Consider the following 27805-nt stretch of genomic DNA (forward strand, 5'->3'; position numbering starts at 1 on the left):
CCGGAATTCACAATTCACTTGAAGTACAAAAGTATTGCCATCAAAATGTACTTAAAGTACTAAAGTAAAAGTACGCGTTGTGAGCTTGTAGATCTGCTATTTTCAAATAGCCTGTGTATAAAATAGGGCTAAAGATGGTTAATGTATGTTTTATGATATAATAATTCATATCTGCAAAGTAACTAGTAACTAAACTGTTCAAATAATTGTAGTGGAGTAAAAAGTACAATATTTGCCTCTGCAATGTAGTGGAGTAGAAGTAAAAGTATTGGAAAGGTGAAATACTCTAGTAAAGTACAAATACCTCAAAATTGTACTTGAGTACATGTACTCAGTTACTTTCCACCACTGCTGTATACAGACATACACAGGAACAGAATTAGACTTTTTTTTTTTGTGCCAATGGAAGGCTTTGCAAAGTGAGTGGCACTTGTCAGGTTGGTGTCAGATTGACATGTTATGATCAGTGGGAGAAGAGACAGAGCCGTGAGCAGCCTGAAAGCCCTGTGCCTCCAAAGACCTTATTTAGAGAAACCAGTGGTGCAAAGTAACTAAGTACATTTACTTTACTCACAGACCTTATTTAGAGAAACCAGTGGTGTAAAGTAACTAAGTACATTTACTTTACTCACAGACCTTATTTAGAGAAACCCCCCCAGAGACCTTAAGGACCTGGGGGAATAAGAGCCTCAGTCCCTACTGTTGTCTAATCCGCTATAGCACCTATAAAGACAGTGGTGGAAAAAGTACTTAGACATTATACTTAAGTAAAAGTATCAATTCTGCAATATAGAAATACTCCGTTACAAGTAAAAGCCCGGTATTCAAATTTTGACTTGAGTAAAAGCACAAAAGTATTGGAATCAAAATGTACTTGAAGTACCAAAAGTAAAAGTACTCAAATGTTTTAAAATAGCAGATCTACAAGCTGTTATGAGCTATACATAGGATATTTTCAAATAGCCTAGGTATAAAATAGGACTAAAGTGGTTAATGTATGTTTTATAATGTAATCATTTATATTTGCAAAGTAACTACTGTAGTAACTAAAGTTGTCAAATAATTGTTTATAGTGGAGTAAAAGTACAATATTTGCCTCTGAGATGTAGTGGAGTAGAAGTAAAAATACTGAAAATTGGAAATACTCCAGTAAAGTAAAAACAATACCTCAATATTTTACTTAAGGACAGTAGCCTACTTGAGTAAACGTACTTAGTTACTTTACACCACTGCCTAAAGGAAACACAGCAAGGTTGGACTGTCTAGACGTTTGCCTTCAGCGCTTCCAAAGCTACCGGTTTGTGTGAGAGGCATATTCATACAGTGGTGGAAAAAGTACTCACCTTTTTTACTTAAGTAAAAGTATCAATACGGCAATGTAGAAACACTCTGTATACTCAATGTAAAAGTACAAAGGTATTGGTATCAAAATGTACATAAAGTACCAAAAGTAGAAAGTACTCATTATGCAGAGTGTCCCATTTTAAGCGTTCAAATGTATACAAATCTTTTGAAAATAGCAGATCTACAAGCTCACAATGCAGCAACGCATTTTGAGCTTGTAGATCGGCTATTTTCAAATGGCTGAAATGTTTATATAGGGCTGAAGTGGTTAATGTATGTTTTGTAATATTAATCTAAATCTATACAAAGTAACTAGTAACTAAAGTTTTCAAATATTTTTTGTGGCGTAAAAGCACAATATTTGCCTCTGAAATGTAGTGGAGTAGAAGTAAAAGTACTTCTTTTTACCAAACAATTGGACTTAAGTACAGTTCTTACGTAAATGTACTTAGTTACTTTACACCACTGCATCCATATATGTTTCATAATATTTTTGGGGGGAAGAAAATCTGTTGCAAAATCCATGTTGTACCTTTCATGAATATAGATGAAGGGTGATAACGAGATTCATAGACTGAGAGGTGTGTTTTATCACCTGATTCTGGAGACAGACGTATTGATTTGATCGTTCTCTCTTGCACATCATCTGCTGAAGAAACAGTGTGATGTGTAGGAAGACAAAAAGAAAAAAAAATCACACCCAGTGCGAAGTGAGTGGTGCCTTTGATAAGTTCATTTCATTGAGCTGTTATTAGCCTAAGACTGCTATAAAATAACGTTATGTTGGCAGAAACATCTTAAGTTTTTTTTACTCATTTTAAGTAATTTTACTCAATTTATTTACTTTTAAATATGTTCGCTTTCATGTCAAGGACCTCCCAAAATTATATGTATTTGGCCACAGACCCTCATCTGAAAATATTTTGTTCCAGGGACCCCCTCAGATTTGAGTTACAAAATGTTGAATATACATATATTCAAATATTTTTGCACAAATGTTCACGCTTTTTCAAAAATTGCCAAAGACATCTTAAAATGACACAGATGCGTTCCCGGTCTTAAGGTTCCTGGACTTAACGTTAAGACCAGGAAGAAGGTCAAAAGAGTGGAGAGGCTGAGAAGGCCACCCCAGGCTCCTCATGTATTCTGTCCTGGTTGATGCAGGAACAGGTTGAGGTGAAAGTGTTGCAGAGACCGAGGAGAGAAGGTCCTGAATGTGGTGGGAAAAGTACTCAAATGTTTTACTCAAGTAAAAGTATCAATACTGCAATGTGCTCTGTTACTAGTAAAAATCCGAAATTCTAAATTGACTTGAGTAAAAGTACAAAAGTATTGGTATGAATGTACTTAAAGTAGGCTACCAAAAGTAAAAGTACTAAAATGTTTGAAAATAGCAGATCTACGTGTAGATCGGCTATTTGCAAATAGCCTAGGTATAAAATAGGGCTAAAGTGGTTAATGTATATTTTATAATGTAATAATTTATATATGCAAAGTAACAAGTACGTTTTCAAATAATTGTAGTGGAGTAAAAGTACAATATTTGCCTCTGAGATGTAGTGGAGTAGAAGTAAAAGTATAGACAATTGGAAATACTCCAGTAAAGTAAAAGTACCTCAAAATTGTACTTAAGTACAGTACTTGAGTAAATGTACTTAGTTACTTTACACCACTGGGAATGAATTGGTGTGTTCTTTAATGCAGCTCAATGTCATTCAATCATTTATAACCATTTCAATGAAACATTGATTGGAATGTGTGCTCAGGGCAGACAAAAACTATGCAATACAAATACACGTCGGCATAAACATATGAAAATACTCTAACAAAATAAATAAAACACAAGTGTCTGGTGCATAATAAAAAAAACCTCTCTGGGACACAGTTACGTTGTGTTCATGTCCTGAACTGATGATGAGGAGGAGTTCAGGGCACCTCACTGTCTCAGGAAAACGAACAGTTCTGGTCTTAATACTTTGTAACCTTTTTCCTGAAGGAATGAGGACAAAAAAGCACATTGGCTGGATGAGAGGGGTTTTTGATTATTTTCAGACCCATCCGAAGAATGCAAGTGTTCTAAATATCACAGATGCTTGGCAAATCTTGACCAATTATTCTAGATGCTGCTTTCACTGACTTAGGCCACCTCCTGTCGGTTGCCAAACCAATCAATCAATCAATCAGTCAATCAAGTCAATCAATCAATCAATCAATCCCCTCGATCCCCTCCAGGGACATTTCTAAATAAAATCAATCAATCAATCAATCAATCAATCAATCAACTTTATTGTCACGACACAATTACAGGTAAAATGAGGCTTTCACGTCTGCAGTTCAAGGAGTACAAATTATTAGAAGTAAGCCTGAAAATAGTACCATGTTAAAATCCGTATCACGTAAATTGAAAGAAGTCCTAAATCACACATAGTGCACGCTTTGATAGAATAGAGACGATGGCCTATTGCTTGAATAAAACTGAACTGATAAAGGTGGAGCAAAATGAGGCATTTCTAATCAGCCCCACGTTTCTACACACCAATCACAGTGCATGCTCACAACCAGGCAGTCTATTTAAATATGGCTCCCTCCTACACTTGTCTCACATGCTGCTGCTGCTGGCAAAGCTTTGCCTCCACACCGCACCACCCAGACAGCCTTCACCTTTTTTCATCCAGAATCTTGCATGGCTCAAACCCATTTCGACCGGGAGCGCATCTCTGTCATTTTAGATTTCTTTGACTATTCAAAAAATAGCAGATCTACAAGCTCATAGTGCGGCACCGAGTGCCGTGCTATGAACTTGTAGATCTGCTATTTTGTTTTTAATCGTGAACATGTGTGTCAATATTTGAATACATATTTTTTAAAGCGAACATATGTAAAATATTTTGTTCCAGGGACCCCCCCAGAAGCAAAGATGTGAGTTACAAATGTAAAAAAATATATATACATTCAAAGATTTGCACACATTTTCAAGATTTTTCAAAAATAGCAGATCTACAAGCTCATAGCGCGGCACTCGGTGCCGCGCTATGAGCTTGTAGATCTGCTATTTTTGAATAGCCAAGGAAATCTAAAATGACAGAGATGCGTTACCGGATTGAATGGGCTAAATTGAAATCCAATGTCTTGCTTTGGGCCTTCTCTTGTATACCCATGGGGGCGGGAGGGGGGGTTCTGCATTGCGCTCCCTGGTTTAGCTTAGCATGCTCCGTGGAGAATCCGCGGAGCATCTTAAGAGCGGAGTCGTCAGTGGCAAGTTTAACTGTAATGTAATTGTTGCAAAAAAAAATTTGTTACGTCTCCGATAAGAGTGCTCCTGACTGAATTGTGTCAAATCTAATCTGCCCTGCCAACTCATGCACATGCATGAACAAGTGTTCACGCATTTTAATGTTTTCAAAAAGACAAAAGATTATTGTCTCCGCCAGGCCGAACGCGTGGCCGAGACTATGTTTTGCCCCCTGTCCGACTGTCCAGCCGTCCATCCGTCTGTGAACTAATCTCACTCCCTGCATGCCAGAGCAGAACCCCCGGGCCAAATATTTCTGATCGGCCTGTTATAGCGCCAACAGGAGGCCGATTTTGGCTTTAAAAAACATTTATATTACTCCTACATATTTTGTCCAACATCACGCAAATCGGTACACAGTATCTCTATAGCCATGTGATCGAGACGGATCTGTCAGATGTTTTCATATTCCATCCTGATTGGCTAAGATTGGCATCTAAAGTTTGCAGGAGTGGTACAGTATGCTTTGAACATAATGCCTCAAATCATGAACGCAGCGATTCCACTCACCTCTATAATGACTGAATTTCCAAAACATTGCTGGGCCACAATAACCTATACCTGGTCTGGCGGAGACCTGAGACTTTTTCTAGTTATCATTTTTTCCCAAAGCATTGCAACCTCAGCATCGCAAGTGATTGTGTTGATAGTTTTTACCTTGTTGTGATCTAAGACTTAATAGCAGGCCCACATCCAGCAGGACTCCGAGTTTGTAATGCCTCCTCCCGGCACTCTGGTAAACAATTAAAGCAAACAACCACTGTAGCAGGGGAAATATATTCGCTCCAGAAGTGAGTGCCTTGCTGTTGACCACGGCACCTAATGTGTCTTCATCACCGGCCCACTCATCCAATAGCCTTTTGACTTTTGCATGACATCACAAGTCATTACCCATGGCTGTTAATCCATTAAGACCCGGGAATGCATCTGTGTCATTTTTTTTTTCATTGTGGAAAATGTGTGCAAATCTTTGAATATGTATATATGTTTTGAAGCTAACATTTCTAACTCCGATCTGTGCTTCTGGGGGTCCCTGGAAATACATTTTGAGAGATATTAACATACTGTTGCATACTGAAAACATTTTTAGACGTCATTTTGGACGCGGACCCCCCATCTGAAAATATTTTGTTCCAGGGTGCCGCGCTATGAGCTTGTACCTCCGCTATTTTTGAATAGCCCAAAGAAATCTAAAATGACGCAGGTGCGTTCCCGGATTGAATGGGTTATCGCTTTGCCCTGACAGACAAGGTAGTGGGGTGTCACGCGAGAGCCGCCCCTCTAGTGCTAGCGCGAGCAAAGCTGTGTGGCGCGCACCCACTCCGGTAATGGCACTCGCAAGCCATGCTCATTAGCTCTAAATAACACGCTCACAGTGCAAAGCACCATCGTTGACGCCATAATGGCCACATTAACGAGCATTACACAGCCATTGGTTTTTAGAACCACTTAACTGCCACAGCGATCGTGCATCATAACAGTGTGCTGGCCATTGTGCTCCCACGGCGCCTCTGGGTAATTTATTGTGGTGACACTGCACATTCTTCGATTCGGTAGCTCCCTTCTTGTCATTCCCAATGTCTATAACCACTTTAAACTGTATAAACTTTGTTGACCGAGGTCCCCCAGGAGTCCATGCGCGGTCCCCTCCTTTTCTTCTCTCTCGGCGCCAAATCTCTTTGCCCGAAAATAGCCGATCGACAAGCTCACAACGTGTCACGTCGTGACGTGTTGTGAGGCATCACACATCGTCCAAATTGAATGTGTTTTATTCATTGAGCTAATATATTGTTTGGAGGAAGGACTGGAAATCCTCAGCCACTCTCCTCCCGGGTTTGGAGCCCATGGGTTTGATGACATCTGGGGTTACATTAGCGTTAGCCTCGATCTCCAGGCTTTTATTTTCCTTCGCGTTTTGCTCAAAAATAAGAGCCTGGACCAGCCTGTTGACGCTCCTGGCATAGGAAGTGTTTAATTTCCCCCAACCAACACGCAGTGGGCGTCGCTCCAAATGTTGTGACGTCAGTGCTCTCAATGCTGCACATTGGGGGAGGAGGAGGGGCATGGGGCGGGGCGGGGGCTGACGGACAGATCGTGAACCAATGAGATCACGCAGAATTTTTCTCCGGAGATTTTTAACCCGCCCCTCTAGACCAGATATCAGACTGCGCTAGGGCAGCCTACATTAGCGTAAGGTAATCCTATATTCATCTATGTCACGAACTACCTCTATACCTTCATTTGCTGTATTCTCTGCTATGATGCAAAACAAAATTTAAACAGCGTTGGTTTGATTTAGTCAGGCCATATGTATTTTTTTAAATAAACAAAAATGTTATGTTAAGTTGTGAGTTTGTGGATTGACTATTTACGATATTTGTCATACAACGAGTATACATGGCTTAAAATTACTGTAGTAAGATTAGGTATAAGACAAGAGGTAAATGTTGCATTTATATAGCACTTTTATCCAAAGCGCTCTACATAGATTGTGCATTACATTCACACACACATTCATACACCGATGGCAGAGGAAACCATTCAAGGCACCAACGTCTTGCTCAAGGAGACTTCGACACTAACTCTGGGGGAGCCCGGGATTGAACTGGAAACCTTGCGGTTCCCCATCTGGCCGCTCTACCGGCAACTCTACCCCTGAGCCACTGCCGCCCCGGATAAGACAAGACAACACAAGATAACCCATCATTGATCCCTGTGGGGAAATGTCATAGCAGCAACAACAATAAGCGTGACACACAGGATATGTAGTCTACAGTCAAGAGAAGAGAAGTTTAATCAAAATAAATAGCCGTAGAGTCTAACACTTGACATCTGTGCTTTATATCTGCACTGCCTATTTTCCCGTATCTGCATTATTCTCTGCCTTCCCTTTGTTTTCCACCTGTCTCTTTCTCTCTCTGATTCTCCAGTGGTCACTTTGCTGCCATTTCTCGCTTTCTCTGTTCCCAACGTTGCTCATTTCCATACGTCTGAGGTGTTTGCTCGTTGGCTCCCCAATCATTATCACTTCTTCCGCCTCTCTCTGTCTCTGTCTCTCAGACAGGGTTCTTATTCTTACGCCACGCTTGAGAGGATTTGTCCTCGTTCTTTATGCATGATTCCGTTTGAAAGCCCATTTTTTGAAGGCCCGTGATTCCACATCCTCCTCTTCTCTTTTGTTGGAAACAATACACGCCACAGAACGGGAGATCTTCTCGAGGACGTAATGTAAACGGCGCCATTTCCCCCAGAGGCTTATGTAAGTTGGAAAAAACTGTGTGGAATCCAGTGATTCTATCCTCTCTCGCTCTCATCCACACTGGAGAGGGGGGTGGGGGGGGGGGGGTGGTTGACGGAGGTCTCAGAGAGAAGGTATTGAGGTTTTCTCTGCCGTCTGGCTGTCTCCTGTCTAGACTGCAGGTTAAATGATCAGGAAGCCTTGATGGGTGTGTCTGCGTTGACATTGCTCTCACATTGTAGGCCCAGACAACTTTTGGGGTCGGGGCCTGCAGCTACTTCATTAGACGTGGATAGAACAGACGTTAATTATTTTTCAGCACCTTTAGCCCCCAGGGGTCTATACTAGGCCTCCTCCGTTTATCCCTCGAGTCCACACCAATATTTTTCGCCAACAATAGACGATCTACACGCTCACAACGGGTCGCATTGCATCTCGTTGTGAGGTTGTAGATCTGCTCTTTTTGCAGAATGTTTGAACCAAAATGTTATGCCTCAAATCTCTGTACGCCTCTAGGTCTGTACAGAATGATTATGTTGTGTTGTTGTTGTTGCTTTATCTTTTTTCATTGGTGCTAAATGTTTTTTATTATTATTGTTGGAAAAAGGCAAGGCCTCTTAAGGGAGAAGGGAAAGGGGGATAAAAGAAATCAAAGGAAAAAAACAACTGAAAAAATATAATATAAAAACAACACAATGGCTGAGCTAAGTGCATTGATCTCACCAGAAGCACAGTCTTCTCTTTCCGTTTTGATACAAGTGGGATGTGTAATCTAGTCACATTACAATGTTGCACAAATGTTATAATAAAGATGTGGGTATCCAAAGTATTGGAGACATGTTGACGTAGTCTTGGCTCCTTCATTCATCTTCAGGTTAAGTGTGGTGCACCCTAAGAACAACGTCTTCAGATACTGGCACATCAGGGATTATGTTTAAAAAATGTGTATCCACTCCATCCACTGATGGCTTCTTTAAGCCATTAAGACTGGGTGGGAACACATCTTGTGTAACCACTTTATCCATATTTTATACTTTGGCTATTAAAAAATAGCAGATATACAAGCTGCGCGGCACCGAGTGCCATGCTATGAACTTGTAGATCTATTTTTTTTTAATCGTGAAAATGTGTGCAAATCTTTGAATATATATATTTTCAAAGCGATAATTATTTACTCAAATCTTTGCTTCTGGGGGGGAACAAAATATTTTGAGATGGGGGTCCGCAGCTAAATACATGGCATTTTGGGGGTCCTTGACATGAAAAAGTTTGAGAACCACTGATATTATAGCAACATAGATTTAAAAAAAAAAAACTGTTAGTATTTAGAAGACATTTGTAAAATCCCCCAGTAGCAAAGATTTGATCCTCTTAAAAATATGTATATTCAAAAGATTTGCACACATTTTCACGATTTTTCAAAAATAGTAGATCTACAATTTCATAGCGTTTGTATATCTGCTATTTTTGAATAGCCCAAAGACATCTTTAAATGACACACAGATGCGTTCCCGGTCTTAAAGGGTTAAGAAGGGATGCAGGAACGGACATGTGTTATCTCTACCCTATAACTTATTCAGAAGCTCACCCTCTCTCTGTGCAGGGTATTACGACATGCTGGGAACAAGAGCTGAGGACGGAGATAAATGGGGATCTTTGGGATAAGGCTCTGGAGAACATACACAAATGCTCCGCCAACTCTAGGCACTGTCGTGTTCAATTCCAATTTATCCACAGACTTCATTATGTGAAGACAAAGTTACACCAAATCCCCATTCTGTGACAAGTGCCATACTGAAGAAGCCACTCTCCTCCACAGTTATGTTCTGCTGTGTCCTGAGTTGGCTCCATTTTGGATCGACATATTCCAAATTTGATCAGATATGTTGCTTACCGTAATGGAACCTGACCCACTTCTGGTGGTGCTTTGAGTCTATGACCAGTTTTCCCTGCTTTAGACCCTATACTTAGTTGACCGGGGTCCTCCCAACAAATCTCTATGCTGAAAATTGCCAGTCTACAAGCTCACAACGCGGCGCAATGCAACGCGCAGCGGTGTAAAGTAACTAAGTACATTTACTCAAGTAACTCAAGTACAATTTTGTGGTACTTTTACTTTACTGGAGTATTTTCGATTGTCTATACTTTTACTTCTTCTACTCCACTACATCTCAGAGCCTAATATTGTACTTTTACTCCACTACAATTATTTGAAAACTTAAGTTACTCGTTACTTTGCAGATATAAATGATTACATTATAAAACATACATTAACCACCTCAGCCCTATTTTATACATAGGCTGTTTGAACAACATCGCGACGCATTGTGAGCTTGTAGATCTGCTATTTTCAAACATTTTAGTACTTTTACTTTTGGTACTTTAAGTACATTTTTATACCAAAACGTTTGTACGTTTACTCAAGTAAATTTTGAATCCGGACTTTTACTTGTAACAGAATACTTCTACATTGCAGTATTGATACTTTTACTTAAGTAAAATATATGAGTACTTTTTCCACCACACACACGCACACACCGTTGGGAGCTGGGGACACTTCCCACGGAGCATCTTTTATCAATCATTGGATCAGTGCAGAGGCCCTAACACTGGCTTGACATTGAAACGACTTCATTTTCACAATGCCGGCAGGATAGACTTTTAAAGTATGAATGTTAAGAGACAAGTTAAAGGCCTCTCTGAGGCATGGCTTTGGGACATCAATAATTCGACCGAATAGCGCCGCATGAATGTTGAAAAGAAGTAGAGGAAAGAAGCGTGTTTTTTTTAAAATCTTGAATCTGTGAATACATAGACTGCCCCAACGCTCCTGATTTCGTGTATAGAGGGGCGGGTGTAAAGAGCCGGCGAGAGATTGCGGCTGATCCCATTGGTTCACGGATCTGTCCGTCAACCCCCGCTCCGTTAACACAACATTACGAGCGACGCCCACTGCACTCTGGTTGGTTGGGAAGTGAAACACTTCCTCATACCGAGTACACCGACTCGCTGGGCCAGGCTTTTATTTTTTAGCAACACTAAACAATAAAAGCCTGGAGATCGAGGCTAGTGAATACATGAACTGCAATACATATAAATGGTGTGGGTTCCTATCTCACTATACCTTGTATGTTTGCATGCCACTGCACTCACTCCCATATGCGGTAAAGCTTAATTTATGTGTACTAGTCCATACCCGTGGGGGGATATGCGCACATGATCTGGCAACCCTGGAGGCAGTTCGTCCCATAGCTCGCAGGGCCATAGCACAAGCACGAAATATAGCGTATAGGTCAGGGGTGACGCAACTTAATTGATGATGGAGAGGGCCACTATATTTCCACACTCACTCCAGAGGGCCACATTGCATATACTGTCTCGCCGTATTTCACCTTTTTTCGCCATTCTATGTCACACAAAAGTAGCAAAAATAGCCGATCTATTTTTGAATTGGAATCCAGATTTAGTTTTTGCCTTTTTTTAATTGGAATCCTGAAAAGTAACATTTTTTTTTTAATTTCAAATGCATTTAGTTATACTTATGTTAACTTTATGAACTTCAGTACAAATACATTGGACATAAAAAAGACTAGTCATTAAGCTACTAATATAGACTGAAGTCATTAAAGCGGGTCTTGTTTGCATGTTTGGAATTGTAACAGCTGCAACCAATAATATATCAGTAATCCGATATTAACCTGCGGGGCCGCATTAAGTGAAGGTGGGGGCCGCATGTGGCCCCCGGGCCGCCAGTTGCCCATGTACAGCATGGTATAGGGCTTAAGTTTGTGTCTCTGTCTGTTCTCCTGAATGCTTTCAGCCTCCATCGTGGTCCAGAAGTGGTGGTGTCAGATGCACCCGTGCATGGACGGAGAGGAGTGCAAGGTCCTCCCCGACCTGACCGGCTGGTCCTGTAGCACTGGCAACAAGGTCAAAACCACCAAGGTGAGAGGGCACCCGTGTGTGTGTGTGTGTGTGTGTGTGTGTGTGTGTGTGTGTGTGTGTGTGCGTGTGCGTGTGCGTGTGCGTGTGCGTGTGTGTGTGTGTGTGTGTGTGTGTGTGTGTGTGTGTGTGTGTGTGTAGTGGTGTGCAGTGGTGGAAAAAGTACTCAAATTCTTTACTTAAGTAAAAGTACCATTACTGCAATATAAAAAGACTGTTACGTAAAAAGTAAAAGTCCGGAATTCAAAATTTACTTGAGTAAAAGTACAAAAGTATTGCCATCAAAATGTACTTAAAGTACCAAAAGTACAAGTACTAACGCGACGCGTTGTGAGCTTGTAGATCGGCTATTTTCAAATAGCCTATTTAGGTATAAAATAGGGCTGAAGTGGTTAATGTATGTTTTATAATGTAATAATTTATATCTGCAAAGTAACTAGTAACTAAAGTTTTCAAATAATTGTAGTGGAGTAAAAGTACAGTACAATATTTGCCTCTGAGACGTAGTGGAGTAGAAGTAAAAGTATTGGAAATTGGAAATACTCAAGTAAAGTACAAATACCTCAAAATTGTACTTAAAGGTAGGGTAAGTGATATTTTTGGGTTAAAACAAAAAGTATTTTGTTAAAAGGTAAAAGCACTATATTCTGATAGTAATCATTGCTATAGAGTGTTTGTTCAGTAACAGATGTCTCCATGTCTCTCCAGTTATTTAATAAACAGAAAATACATTTTCTGGTAGGTGTCAAAATCTCAGCCAATCAGGAGAAAGTACCCATTTTTAAGCTTAATTTTTATAGTGTTCCAGTTCCAATTTTGCCTGCTCATTTCTTAGTGTCATCACTTCCAATTTCACTTGTTTAATCTGTATCCTGATTGAGTTCTCTATCCTGATTGGATAAAATTGGAAATGAAACTGAAACTGAAACGAAAATGAAATTTCTGTTTTATAAAGAGCTGGAGAGACATGGAGTCTCTTTATATGGACAGGACACTCTATAGTAACGAGCACTATCAGAACATAGACCCATTTTGCAGACAATTGGACTCGAGTCATAGTGACTCGACTCGAGTCTGACTCGAGTCGCATATTTGACGACTTGCGACTCGACTCGGACTTTGAAGGTAAAGACTTGTGACTCGACTCGGACTTGGAAGGTAAAAGACCAACGAGACTTGAGACTCGACTCGGACTTGCTAGCCAATGACTCCCGACTCGACTCGACTCGAGACAAGATGACTCTAATGACTCGTTTTGTTTTTTCCCCTATGAATGATCTGTGTGTGAAATGCGATCTCTCTTTATACAACCCCATGCTCACTCTACCGCAAATGCCTCTCTCTCTCTTTATACAACCCCATGCTCACTCTACCGCAAATGTGCTCTCTCTCTTTATATAAACCCATGCTCACTCTACCGCAAATGCGCTATCTCTCTTTATACAACCCCATGCTCACTCTACCGCAAATGTGCTCTCTCTCTCTATATAAACCCATGCTCACTCTACCGCAAATGCGCTATCTCTCTTTAATACAAACCCATGCTCACTCTACCACAAACGCCACCACCACTCCCAGCGGGGTCATTTTGATTCTATGACGGCTGCCGTCTAGTTATCATCAGTGCCAGTGTTGTGAGGAAAAACAAGCAACCAGGTCTAGGAAAACCAGCCCAAAAGAAGCGAGTCAAGCGACTATGGGCCACATGAGCACTCTAACATATACATCAGCTATTTGAAAATAGCAGATCTACAAGCTCACAATGCCTCGCGATGCAACTAGTCGTTCGTGTTTTGTTTATGAGCCCAGCCACCCCAACAACAACAGTAGCACCAGCCAGCGAGATATACGTACTTGTAAACATGAAAGTCACTCACCACTGTCGAATTTACTTTATCCATGGTAACAGCAATAAAGTCTTAGTCCGTATTTTGGTGCGCAACACAACCCTCGTTTAAGTGAATTGCTTTCACCTGCTGCTGCTGTGCAGAGTGTGCGCTACAGGGCATATCTCCGCCAAGCCAGGGTGACCTACCCAGGCTCATGAAATTCATATGCAGGCATAGTAGCCAATTAGAATGAAATCTGCAAAAACGGACTCATATACTGATACAGAACCATATATTGGCTATATATTATGGCTGTCGGGTGGAAATCTTGTATGTTCCTTTTTCATTATTATTTAAAAACAATTTGAAATCGTGAAAATAGCCAATCTACAAGCTGTAATTATTTAATAATTAAGAAATACTATATTTTAAAGACTGAAAAATAAACTAAAGTCAATATTAGAGCAAGTTCATTCACATTTCATTTGAATGAAAATAACTTGTGGGTAAAATTCATTCTGTGAATCTAATGTGATTAATGTGAGCCCTACTTCAGTCAGTGAAGTCCAGGGCTGAATGTGACATATTGAGACCTATATAACTAAATATTGGTCATTTGCCAACACATTATTTTGTGAAATAAATGGGTTATATTTCACAGATAGTTATACTATTCTTATAATATATTAAAAGACAATCATCCTTAACCTTCAAGTTAAATGCATTATTGACTTGCCCACAACAGAAAGACTTGGGACTCGACTTGGACTTGGGAACAAATGACTTGGGACTCGACTTGGACTCGGACCGGAGGGTTGGATTGACTTGGGACTCGACTTGGACTTGGGACCAAATGACTTGGGACTCGACTTGGGACTCGGACCTGAGGGTTGGATTGACTTGGGACTCGACTTGGACTTGGGACCAAATGACTTGGGACTCGACTTGGACTTGGGACCAAACGACTTGGGACTCGACTTGGACTTGGGACCAAATGACTTGGGACTCGACTTGGACTCGGACCGGAGCGACTTGAACAATTGTCTGCCATTTTGCAATTATTTGAATAATTGCAAATCACTTACCCTACCTTTAAGTAAATGTACTTAGTTACTTTCCACCAGTGTGTGTGTGTGTGTGTGTGTGTGTGTGTGTGTGTGTGTGTGTGTCTGTCTGTCTGTCTGTCTGTCTGTCTGTCTGTCTGTCTGTCTGTCTGTCTGTCTGTCTGTCTGTCTGTCTGTCTGTCTGTCTGTCTGTCTGTCTGCGTCTGCGCGTGCGTGCGTTGCCAATGACTATTCTTGCACAGGTTTCAAAGTAGTACTTCCTGTGCCTTCAGTGCACCATTTCAATCTAGCCGATGACAATTAAAGCTCAGTCTTTGATATAGAGCCATTTCTAATTTGATACAAGGCCATCTGCAAATTGAACATAACAACAAAGAACATAACCCTATCAGCATGCACATCAAAGAGCCTCTTCACAAACAGTGTCCAGACAGAAAGGAAACAGAAAGAAAATAAATGAATGTGCTTTTGAACATGTTCCACTTGGACCAACATTTGATGTTCGGAATTAACCTTGATCTCGAGCTGAAATTATTCATGCTGTTTTTTTGTCCCCCTCAGTTTGTGTAAACAAACTTAATGAATGTTGTTCTCGCTTTTTATGGGGAAATAGGAACAGAAGCTCACTTACCAAATGGCAGGAGGATATTCTCGTAAATAAAGGATTTTCTTTCGTCTTTTAAGACGCCCACACAAGCTAGTGGTGTATGAGAGCTTACTTTATACATCAATGAAACTGCTTTGAAAAACAAAGCACTGTTCAACTTGCCGGGCCCCCAGGTGAGCCTTTGTTTTGTTCATGTGCTGTAAAAGACCAACAGGTGAGGACAAAAAAAGTGTATGGTTGATTAAAAACGAAGAAAAAAAAGCACTCTGTGAACCATTGTACAACAACACACAACACACATACAGTCTCGCAAACAACATGCTATCTAATTGCCGCCGCTCAGACGTGATAAATGGATTCCGATGTATAGGTCCTTCATGGTCTTTTGTAAGCCGTCAGAGTGTGAAAGTTAATTTGCGAGACTGACGGCAGGGGCTCACAAAAGAGAGAGAGAGAGAGAGAGAGAGAGAGAGAGAGAGAGAGAGAGAGAGAGAGAGAGACAGAGAGACAGAGAGAGAGAGAGAGAGAGAGAGAGCATGTAGTGGGGAGAAACAGGTGCGGTTTACTTACAGGTGAAATATTAAAAAAAAAAGAAACAGTCGCGGGCGAGGAGAGTAATTGCTCCGAGAGATGGCATAACAGCAGAACATCTGCGGCGTTCATTAGAAAGCATTATGGCTGGGGCCTTCCGCCGAGGCTCACAATTAAGAGTCGTAATTAAATTGGAGAGCGCGATAGACTGCAGGAACCAGAGGCGCTGCATGGTGTAAGACGCCGGCACTGGAATTAATGACCCAGGGCTAAAAAACAACAACACCGGGAGCCATAGGTGGAAGGCATCCTGGCCCTGTTAAGCGCCTTGCTCCATCTCTCCCTCTTTCTCACTGTAGCTCTTCCCCTCCGTCTCTCTCTCTCTCTCTCTCTCTCTCTCTCTCTCTCTCTCTCTCTCTCTCTCTCTCTCTCTCTCTCTCTCTCTCTCTCTCGCCCATCCTGACTGTCTAGCTGATCAGCTGTTAGGGGAGCGAGGGGCCGATGGCTGACTGCATCAGTGGACATTAACCCCTTCAATCCGGGAAACGCGTCTGTGTCACTTTAGAGTTCTTCGGCTATTCAAAAACAATAGCAGATATACATGCTCATAGCGCGGCACTATGAGCTTGTAGATCTGCTAATTTCTTTAAAAATCCTGAACTTTGTGCAAATATTTCAATATATATATATATATATGTTTTTTTTAAACGACCATTTGTAACTCAACTATTTGCTTCTGGGGGTCTCTGGAACAACATATTTTTGAGATGGGGGTCCGTGGGCTAAATACATATCATTTTGGGGGCCCTTGACATGAAAACGTTTGAGAACCACTGATTATAGCAACATGTTTAAAAAAAATAAAAAACTGTTAGGATTTAGAAGACATTTGTAGAATCCCCTCAGAAGCAAAGATTTGAGTTACAAATGTTCGCTTTAAAAAATTACACATTCAAAGATTCGCCCCAAAAAATTTTGTGATCTTTCAAAAATAGCAGATCTACAAGCTCATGGCGCGGCACGAGTGCCGCGCCATGAGCTTGTATATCTGCTATTTTTTGAATAGTCAAATAAATTTAAAAAATTTTACACAGATACGTTTCCGGTCTTAATGGGTTAATTGTGCATTTGCTAGGCACTGTGGGACCACGGAGCGGTTACTAGGAGACATGGTGGCAGATGTCACTGAAGATAGCTGCGGCGAAACGGCCGACTCCCGGGCAACCGCGCTCGCGCAGCCCCCTCGTCTCACTCTCTCTTTGTCTCCATCTCTCTGCTTTATCTATCGTTAGTCTTCCTATAATACCCATGACCTCCGTTCCCTTCCTGCGGTCTCTCATTCAAGATGACGATGTGTATCTATCGTGCGTTTGTTCCGTTCTCTCCCTCCTCCACTGTGTGTGTGGGTGTTGTTGTGTTGAGAGACGCATGTGTTGACCGACCGCTATGCAGTGGTGGAAAGTAACAAAGTATATTTGCTCAAGTACTGTACTTAAGTACACTTTTGAGTATTTCCCATTTTCAATACTTTTACTTCTACTGCACTACGTCTCAGAGGCAAATATTGTACTTTTACTCCACTACCATTATTTGAAAACTTTAGTTACTAGCTACTTTGCAGATATAAGTTATTACATTATAAAACATACATTAACCACTTTAACCCTATTTTATACCTAGGCTATTTGAAAATAGCCGATCTACAAGCTCACAACGCGTCACATATTTTCAAACATTTTAGTACTTTTACTTTTGGAACTTTAAGCACATTTTGATACACTTTTGTACTTTTACTCAAGTACATTTAGAATTCCGGACTTGTACTTGTAACAGAGTAGCCTACTTCTACATCGCAGTATTGATACTTTTACTTAAGTAAAACATTTGAGTACTTTTTCCACCACTGCCACTATATGCTGGAGAGTTGTTCAGCGAGTATAACCATGGAGTTTCTGTCTTTGTGCTTTGGGCTTTAAAACCGTGGTTGTCTTTTCTCCCCCCTGTCAATTCCGTAGTTCCGTACTGTCGGGGTCAAAGCTTATATATTCATAACACCGATGTTCAGCTTTTTACCCGATATACTGTAGGATGCCTGCGCATAGAAAACAATTCCTGTGTAAACTTTCAGACCTCACGATAACTGCAAAAATACAGAAATGCTGCACCTCAGTTTCAACGAGCAGAGCCAAAGGTTAACTAACTCATTACAATGTTTCCATTCGGTACATTTACAAGTGTTCATTTAATTCTGTGAAATGATGAAGAGGTAAGACCGGGGACGCATCTGTGTCATTTTTAGATTTATTTGGCTATTCAAAATTAGCAGATCTACAAGCTCATAGCGCGGCACCGGGTGCCGCGCTATGAGCTTGTAGATCTGCTATTTATTTTTTTTATCGTGAAAATGTGTGCAAATCTTCGAATATATATATTTTTAAAGCGAACGTTTGTAACTCAAATCTTTGGTTCTGGGGGTCCCTGGAACAATGATATATTTTTTTATATATTTTGTAGGGATGCACAGTATATTCGTCCACCGAATATATTCGGCCGAATATGGCCAAAAAAAGCATAATTCGGTATTCGGCCGAATAGATTTTAACGCCGAATACAGAATATCGAATGTATATATATATTTTTTAACTGATCTCAATATGGACCCATAGTGATTATAAGTTTTGCCATGATCATGTAGCTCTACAACAGAGGCACAGCCATGACAGAAATGGTACAATTATTATTATTTTAAAATATATATGTATATATATATTTTTTTTAATAATCGTATTTGGCCATTTGGTATTCGGTTATTCGGCCAACTGTTTCCTATATTCGGTATTCGGTTTCGGCCAAGAATTTCCCATTCGGTGCATCCCTATTCTTTTTTTAGAATCGGCCTCGGGTCTTAATGGGTTAACACTCCAGATCTTCACTGCGTAGAACAGTGTAAAATATACACGTCAAGTGTGAAGCGGGGGCCACGTTGTCACTGCAGGTAATTACATGTTTCTGTGTCACTGGTTCACCCCCTCTTCTCTGTGCTGCCGTTTCCTTTCTAGGTCACGCGATAGCAAGAGAGTCGCTGAGCCATGGTTTGGCAAACTGAAACTCTGCACTGGGACTCCATCTGTGAAAGGAAGGAAGGATGACACGCAAACCCATTATCTCACAGTTCAAGTCCAAGTATCAATGAAAGGAAATCTGTCGGCCTGTCCATCGAAAAGCAACGGGATCAAAATGTACCGAAGGACTACTAATGCACTTGGATGGATGGAGACGAGCAGAAGGCATATTGCTGCCTTTTAAGACCGATGGACTACAACAACGATGGATGCCCAGGATGCATCTGGACAACACAAACGCACACGCGCAGCACACACACACACACACACACACACACACACACACACACACATACACGCACACGCACACGCACACGCACACGCACACACACACACCCACACTCACACACACACACCCGCACACATGAACACATGCACACGCACGCACACGCACACACACACACACGCACACGCACACGCACACGCACACGCACACGCACACGCACACACGCACACACACACACACATCCACGCACGCACGCACGCACGCACGCACGCACGCACGCACGCACGCACGCACGCACGCACGCACGCACGCACGCACGCACGCACACACGCACGCACACACACACACACACACACACACACACACACACACACACACACACACACACACACACACGCACTCACGCAAAGACCACAATTACAGACTCCCTCAGAGCCAATAATGGATAGTGTGTATTGAGACAACTCCAGCAAATGGCTGAGTCTTTCAAATGTCATTTCAGCAGAAGCCTTTGCGGATGAGTGTGAGATTGGAAAACTAAAAAACTGTGTTCACAGCGCTCTTGGACACGAGCCAAACCTGTTATCAATCTGTAGCGCTTGCTGCTGTATTTGGGAATTACTGTCTTTTCACGATCTGGGGGAAAATGAATGTGATACGATAGCGGCTCATAAGTAGCAAATGGGAAATTACCGTCAAATTACTCTTGTGGGTCATGTCACCATCACAGACCATTTTCCAGGATCATTTTGCAGTTCTAATTAGGATTGCAAGCGTAGGATCATAACAACATATTAAAAATTCATGTAAGATATTTGCACTAGTTGAAACCATTTTGGGAATGTTTTGTTTTTCTAGATACCTCTCGTCTTTAGCTGTGGATGTCACATGAAATCGAAGGCGAGCAGGATATTTTGTAAGATGTCTGCCTCTTGAAGTAGGAATATATATATATATATATCTTTGCCCCATTGTTCCTTTGTAGTTCTCGGTTAAAGGTTTCATGACATTCAGTTTTACAACACATTAAAAGTATTTATCATGGTCCTTCAAACGTGTATTAAAAGTTGTAACTGAAAAATCCACTCCAGTGATCCATGGCAGGATTTTTTTTCTCTGATTTCTAAAGCCTTTTCAACTGCAATGAAAAAAGTAATCTTTGCCTGCAGGTGTCGCTGTTGAGGGATATTGACTGTCAATCATCGCCTCTGCTGGGCCAATCACAGAATACTTTTCAGCCTAATTATTCAGAAAACCCCAGACCACAGAAAAAAGCTCATTTTTTTTGGGGTCTAATTGAGGTCATAAAACCCCCCAAAAAAACAAAAAAATAAAAAAGCGAAAATGAATGTCATAGAACCTTTAAGAACCGGCTCAAAATGATAGAGCCATGCCTACATACAGCTTGGTATACAGTCTGTGACCATGAAGCTAGCAAAGTGTGATCCCTCTGTCTAATTTCTGCCCACACATATTTCTAAGCTCAGCCTCAGAGGTTATATATCTTTGATCTATTATATTCTGTCTGTGACATCTCTTATGTTAACTGTTAAAAAGAAGGCCCATAAAATGTTATGACACAGAGGACGCGTTGTGTTTTTACGCTGTGATTCGACATTGTCGTACAGGTGGACGTGTTTTTTGCTGTCGTTCTTTCTCATCGAGCGTTGCATTCTCTCCTCCAGTTCCGTTGTCTTAAAAAAAATGAGAGAAAGAAAACAAAGGAGGCACTGTAAATACAAAACCGTTGCATACGCAGAGGTCTCTCTCTTTTTACCTTAATTAGGAGAGCGTCCTCCTGTGCTCTCACACTGCCAATTGATTGCCTCCAGAAACTCCCACCGCATCACTGAGATATATACGGAAATAATTGCCACAGATAATGGCTGTTCAACCTTTTGCCAACATGTTTTTTTTCCTTCGACCCCCACAGGGCTCGATCATTACTGCGCTGACTACAATAGAACAGTGGCCCCAGAAAATGGCTTTGGATCTCTCAATTATCTTTGTCCATTCTCCTCTCTCTCTCTCTCTCTCTCTCTGTGTTAAACAATAGCATACACTACCTAAAATCCCCCATCCTACTCTCCACTCTATCTTAACCACGCTACAGCTCATCGCTCTCATGCACTCATTTTTTTTAATATCGTTCTCTCTTCTCTCTCTCTCTCTCTCTCTCTCTCTCTCGCACGCACGCACGCACGCACGCACGCACGCACGCACGCACAAACACGCACAAACACGCACAAACACGCACAATACATACATCATCCCGCCGCAAGTCTTTCTCCAACTGTCTCAGTCTGTCTCTCTGATATGTGAGTGTGTTGGGTCAGCGTGCCCGGGGGCCAGGCCCGTGGAGGCAGAACCCCCCCCCCCACACACACACACACACACACACACACACACACACAAACACCACTACCCCCCCCCACCCCCCGCCATCGTTCCTTCAGACACGCTGCTTTCTGTGAGATATGATAAATCTATGGGAGCCCCAGTTGCTTGCCTCTCTCTCTCTCTCTCTCTCCGGCTCCGGCGCATGAGCTCTGAGCCGGAGGGAGCTATGTGGTGTGGGGGGGGGGGGACAATGGGGGACAGTGGGGGCACTTCTATACCAGTGGCAGGCAGCTCCGTTCTCTCATTACTGAGAGGCCTGGATACTAGCACTATGCTGGGCTTCTTCTCCCGGGACCACTGACACGGAATATTTTTAGGCCCTCGGTGCAGTGCTGCTGTACTGCTGCTGCAGTCCAGGCCAGTCACACCGCAATGCCCCGTTTCTCCACACATAGCCCGCCCCGCTCCACAGCTACGATGGTCCACTTTTTAAGAGTAAAGGATTTTGCCCGGCGCGGGGAGGGTAGAAGCCCCGATTTAGACTTCGTCATATGACGGGGTCGAGTGCCCGGAAATAATATAGCCGATATCCAAGCTCACACAACGTGACGCGGACGGGTATAGGCCTGCTTGCACACGCACGGGAGGGTGGAGAAAGTTACACTGACACATTTTGACTGTGAATCTGAGTCTAAAAACACTCCCGGAGATAAATTAACAATGAGGATTTTATACTGTGCAACATTAGTCAAGATGTCACACGGGCACAGAGCGGCTGTTGTAGCATCACGTTTCGTTTCCTCGCCCTGTGTCTTTTCTTTGGCTCTCTCGCTCTCCACCCCACCTTAACCCAACCCAACCTGTACCCCACCCCGCCCTCCCTCCCCCCAGAGGTTTGGAGTTCAGTAGATGAGCCTGGCGCCTTGCTCTTGTTGTCCTACATCTCTGCAGCAGAAATCAATATTTGAGGACAATTTGCCCAGCGCTGCTCCCTTGTGGCCGGGGTCTGATGCTGCAGTTTCCGACACTTGTCTCCAACCATGTCCTGCGGAGTGGAGAGGAGAGTACCTGTCACTAGGACAAACCTGTCACTCGGGTCAAAGTTATTCAAGAACAGCAAAAATAAATTAAATATATTTTTTTCAAGCTTCAATTTGCATAATATATAATAAGAACTATTTATAAAGCAGAAATCAAATCAAATAAGCAACAACAAAATTGCAGTAACGTACAAATTATAAATGCTGTGAGAAATAAAACAAATCAAACATATTCAATAATAATTGGCCTACATGTTTTAGTAAGTGATTAAAAGAACACACTGATTTAACAAGCCAAGAGGTTGCTTTAATCATCTGAGCTATATTACAGAGATGATAAAAGCATTTTAAAACAAGATTGTTTACGTGGTTCTCAAAGTTTAGGCTGAGATCAAATAAGACACCAACGTGTTCGGCAACAGACTTGAAATTGTTTGACTAAGGACTGGCAGAATTTGAGAATGCATAGTGATCTGGGCCAATTATGAGAATTTAGCTTTTGTCAAATTATTTGACATCCAGTATTTAATATGTGCGTTAATATCTCCGTTAACAGGACAAGTTTGTAGGGTTTCTGGGCTTCACCAGAAGATATAATTGTGTATCATGTGCATAACAGTGGAAGCAGATGTTGTGCCAGCGTATAATGTTAACGGTAAGCATAAGGAAAAAGGATTGAAACTAACATTGAACCTTGGGGCATTCAAGAGGCACATTTTATGTAAGCCACTGCAAAGCACTCCCAGCAATGCCAACCTACAGTACTACTGTAATCTATTGATAAGAATATTATGTTAAGCTGCACTTAAGACTACCAAAACAAGTATAGAACCATCACCACTGTCTGCATTCATTTAAATTGCTGCGGTGCAGTCGAAATCCAAACAAATATTTGAAGAAAAAAAACATGAAATTGTTAAACGAATGGAAATGTAGAAATTGACCTGAAATTGTTCGGTTTATGTTTTTAGTTTTTTTCTTTTTAGAAGAGGCTGAACAAGCAATCTTGAAATAACCAGGGACAGAAGATAAGGAGCTATCACAAATATACAGGCACAACTTTTGTTTTACATTACAGGATTTTGTTTTATTTTGGTCACGGAAATGTCAGACCTGTTTTTTTGTGATCGTGTGAGAGATAGGTTGGCTTTTATCAGCACAGAGTACTAGTAGTAGAGCAAGGCTCACAAAGAGCCACAAACGGCATGGTGAAAATGATATGCTAATGACATAGAAAGAGAGAGAGAGAGAAAAGCACAAGACTGATGAGCTAAACAGAAGAACAAACAGGCGAGGGAGAGAGAGAGAGATAAAGAGGTAAAGATATAGTGTGCGTGAGAGAGTGGGAGTGTGTGAAGAGTATTTTAAGCATCCCATTGTTTATATGCTGAGCCTGGGTGGCTCCCAAGAGGCCACTTGCATCGTCAAACCAAGCGCCTCAAATAGTCCATCACAGTCCTCATGGCAGCACATGCACAATCACTTCCTGGAGGGGTGGGGGGGGGGGGGGGGGGGTGGATGAAACACTGCAACTTTGGCATCGCTGTCATCTTTTGTCAAGCCCAATCTGTGTTATAGCCCGCAGCCAAACCCAGAAAGTGTGGGCGCGATAATCATGTTCGATGAGAACAATAACCTTCAAGAGAAACAAGTGAGAGGCGGAGCCGACGAAGCGCGAGGATGGCGATGACGCCGGCTTTCGCCATGGCGGAGGAGGAGGGGAGCGCAGACACAGTTCTGCTGCCTGACGGCGGCGGTGATCTAATAGGCTGCAGTGGGTGATTAACCATTGGCGAGAAATCTGACATATCAGCATAATCAGCATTGTCACTGACAGATGGCTGGCCAAGTTAACTTTTCCTTCAGAAGGAATATCTACTCTGGGTTTCCTTCAGGGATACAAATGTTTCTTTTTTATCCCACGATTTTGTAACCCCTCTTTTCACCCAGTGCCAATTGTCTAAGTAATACTGGGCGCTACACTCCCTCTGCCAGCCTAGGGAGAGCCTAGAGCCGAGCTCATGCCTCCTTCGATGCATGAGAGCTAGCAAGCCGCTTCTTATCACCATGGCAGGAGGGAGTTTCCCTGGTTAAACGTAGCGCGTGGAAGGAACACGTTATTCCAACCAGTTCATTTCCCCTCCATCAGGCGCCCCGGCTGACCAGGGGGAGGCAGTATATAGAGAACAGGATTTCTGCATGTTTTTGTGAGGGTACCTACCCTAGGAGACACGGGTAGAACATGCAAACTCCACAGAGAGAGGCCCTTTCGCCAACCCCACCTAGTGTATGGGCAGTGATGACGCAGAGGAGAGAACACGCCCCCCCAGTGCCCACAGCGTCCCCGGCGGGAATCGAACCCAGGACCTTCTAGCTGTGAGGATACAGCGCTACCGACTGTGCCACCGTGCCCCGAATATGTTTTTTCTTTACCACTTTCAATGTCCTTGTTTTGGGATTGTCGTTATAGGCGAAAATTATGTTCAAAGTTGTAAAGAAAATACGAAAAATATAATAAATGTTCAGAAATAGTTCAAATAGCATATTCGTCATCCTCTATAGGGCTTAAGTGCTTAAACCCCTTTAAAACCTTGATACACAATAGTGTCAAATATTCCAAGCAAAAAGTTTCTCTCAGCAAAAGGTGTTAATTTAACTGTGTAAACAATGACCCCCATGGTTTTCTTTGCACACTCGGAATTAAGTCGGAATAGTCTGAATTTTACAGTGTGCATATAAATACCCTCAAAAAGCCTCCTAATCCTGTTTGGGTTCATCCCATCAGTATGCAGAGAGGGACCGTCCAGTCCACTCACTGCTTACTTTTCACCTCGGCATTTCTCATCATTAATCCCCTTTCCAGACACATAATATATTGTACGTATTCAGGCCTCTTCATTGTGTATTCTACGGGGGCCTATTAGAATTGCTCAACACGGCCACGTGATCTTTATTGGCTACCACAGCTGGTTAGCCTTCAGGTGATGGTGTGGATTAATTACATTAGCCAAGCTCCCTTACCCCCCATAGAATATATGACAGAAACACCACAGCACAGCAGCAAACAATCAAAAATGTCTTTAATATTCATTTTGCGGCATGCCTGCGTCAGGCCGATATTGACGGTGGAGTGACTGGGGGATTCATTAATGTCTGCTCCCTCGCCGCTTCCTCTCGCCGAGCCGCTCTTTGCTGCGTCGTCAAACTCCACTTATCTCTCCGAAGCAATTAGCCGCTGGAGGCTCCATTGACCTGAGCCTTTGTTAGAGCTAACGGGCTACGTTAGCATGGCCGTAGCCATGCGCCTCAGCCTGGCAGTCTTGGCAGCGCCAGCGCCGATGCCAATGTGAACGCTACTGATAAAAAAATAAAATAAACAGTGCTTGTGGGGTTTGAGTGTGTGTGTGTGTGTGCGTGTGTTTGTGTGTGTGTGTGTGTGTGTGTGTGTGTGTGTGTGTGTGTGTGTGTGTGTGTGTGTGTGTGTGTGTGTGTGTGTGTGTGTGTGTGTGTGTGTGTGTGTGTGTGTGTGTGTGTGTGTGTGTATGTATGTTTGGCAGGGTAGTGGTGTGACTAATGAATACAAGAAGCACAGGAACAAAAAAAGAAAAGAAAAAATCAACTGGCCACTGGCAGTGCGGCCAATGGGATTGATGCAGCTACAGCATGAAGGGGGATAATAACTAAGTAAGCAGGCGATGTAATAATTTGTAACTGTGTCTGCCTAAGTTATGTTTTGTTGGTCTATTCATGTTGTGACACGCAAACGCGCATGAATTGATGCATTTAACACAGGGCAGGCGGCACGGAAACCATAGCAGCGCTCCTACGCAGTGGTGGAAAAAGTACTCAAATGTTTTACTTAAGTAAAAGTATATCAATACTGCAATGTAGAAGTACTCTGTTACAAGCAAAAGTCTGGAATTCAAAATTTACTTGAGTAAAAGTACAAAAGTATTGGTATCAAAATGTACTTAACGTACCAAAAGTAAAAGTACTAAAATGTTTGAAAATAGCAGATCTACAAGCTCACAACGCGTCGCGATGCGACGCGTTGTGAGCTTGTAGATCGGCTATTTTCAAATAGCCTAGGTACAAAATAGGGCTAAAGTGGTTCATGTATGTTTTATAATTTAATCATTTATATCTGCAAAGTAACTAGTAACTAAAGTTTTCAAATAATTGTAGTGGAGTAAAAGTACAATATTTGCCTCTGAGATGTAGTGGAGTAGAAGTAAAAGTATTGACAATTGGAAATACTCCAGTTAAGTAAAAGTACCTCAAAATTGCACTTAAGTACAGTACTTGAGTAAATGTACTTAGTTACTTTACACCACCGCTCCTACACTCCAAACACATTGGCAATGAATGCACATGTATCATATGGTACATAATGTATAGTGTGCAAAGACAAGACAGTTTCTGAGCTATGGGATTACGGAAACGCACAGCGGGATAATGAGTGACTCGCACATTGTCTGCCGCCGTTTGCTATTGAAGCTAGAGCATGCCGCAGCGTGGCCTGTGGCACACACACTCATACAATATGATACACTAAAGAGTGCTATTTAAAGCCTGTTTCTGATTCGTGGAAATGGGATTTACTTTACTGTCACACTCTCTCACAGTCAAACGTACAGTAACAGCAGACTGGCTGACATGAGGAAAACACGGAAAAAAACTAGAGAAACCAGGGCATACTGTATACTGTATCTGACTGAATGGCAGGCATTGCTGCAGCCAATATGGTGCTAAATACAGAAAGCGCGTTTGCAAGCATTCCGGTGTGTTTACGCCAATACGACGACACCGGGGCGAACTAAAAGTGCACATGCATTATTCATAATTAATGTGCTTTTCTTCCCTTATTTGCCAAATTAATGGTTTGTTTTCTTGAGAAATGTCTCCTGTCTGGTAGAAGGGGTGGAGGAAGCAGCGTCCTCATAAATTCTCCCTGGCAGGTTGAGGTACGGAGCGGAGCGATGAGACAGAACAGCCCAGGATCAAAGAGAAGCGAAAAACCATTAGTTCCACCGCCGCTGATATTTACAACTTTTTACAATCGCTACACACAAATGGGCTCACTTTGTTCGAGTTACGCAAGTTTGTTGCGGCGATGATTTAATGGCCCCTGTCGAGAAACAGACACCGATTGGTAATAGGGGGGTGTTGATAATAATAATAATAATAATTAGGTTTTTTTCTCACTGTATATTTGGATATCAAAGAAGGA

The 27805-nt window shown here is 42.1% G+C and overlaps 1 protein-coding gene across 1 annotated transcript in view; it reads left to right on the forward strand.

Annotated features, from left to right (window-relative positions):
- Positions 1–27805, forward strand: part of tafa4b (TAFA chemokine like family member 4b) — a gene marked incomplete at both ends in the record, with an annotated part of 98864 nt that overhangs the window by 70213 nt on the left and 846 nt on the right. The window contains one exon of the mRNA XM_080423634.1: positions 11695–11819. Within this exon, the coding sequence (XP_080279760.1) occupies positions 11695–11819 (125 nt within the window). The remainder of the gene's footprint in view (positions 1–11694; positions 11820–27805) is intronic.

This window comes from Gymnoscopelus braueri, assembly GCF_963280865.1.
Source record: "Gymnoscopelus braueri genome assembly, chromosome: 3".
Lineage (NCBI taxonomy): Eukaryota > Metazoa > Chordata > Actinopteri > Myctophiformes > Myctophidae > Gymnoscopelus > Gymnoscopelus braueri.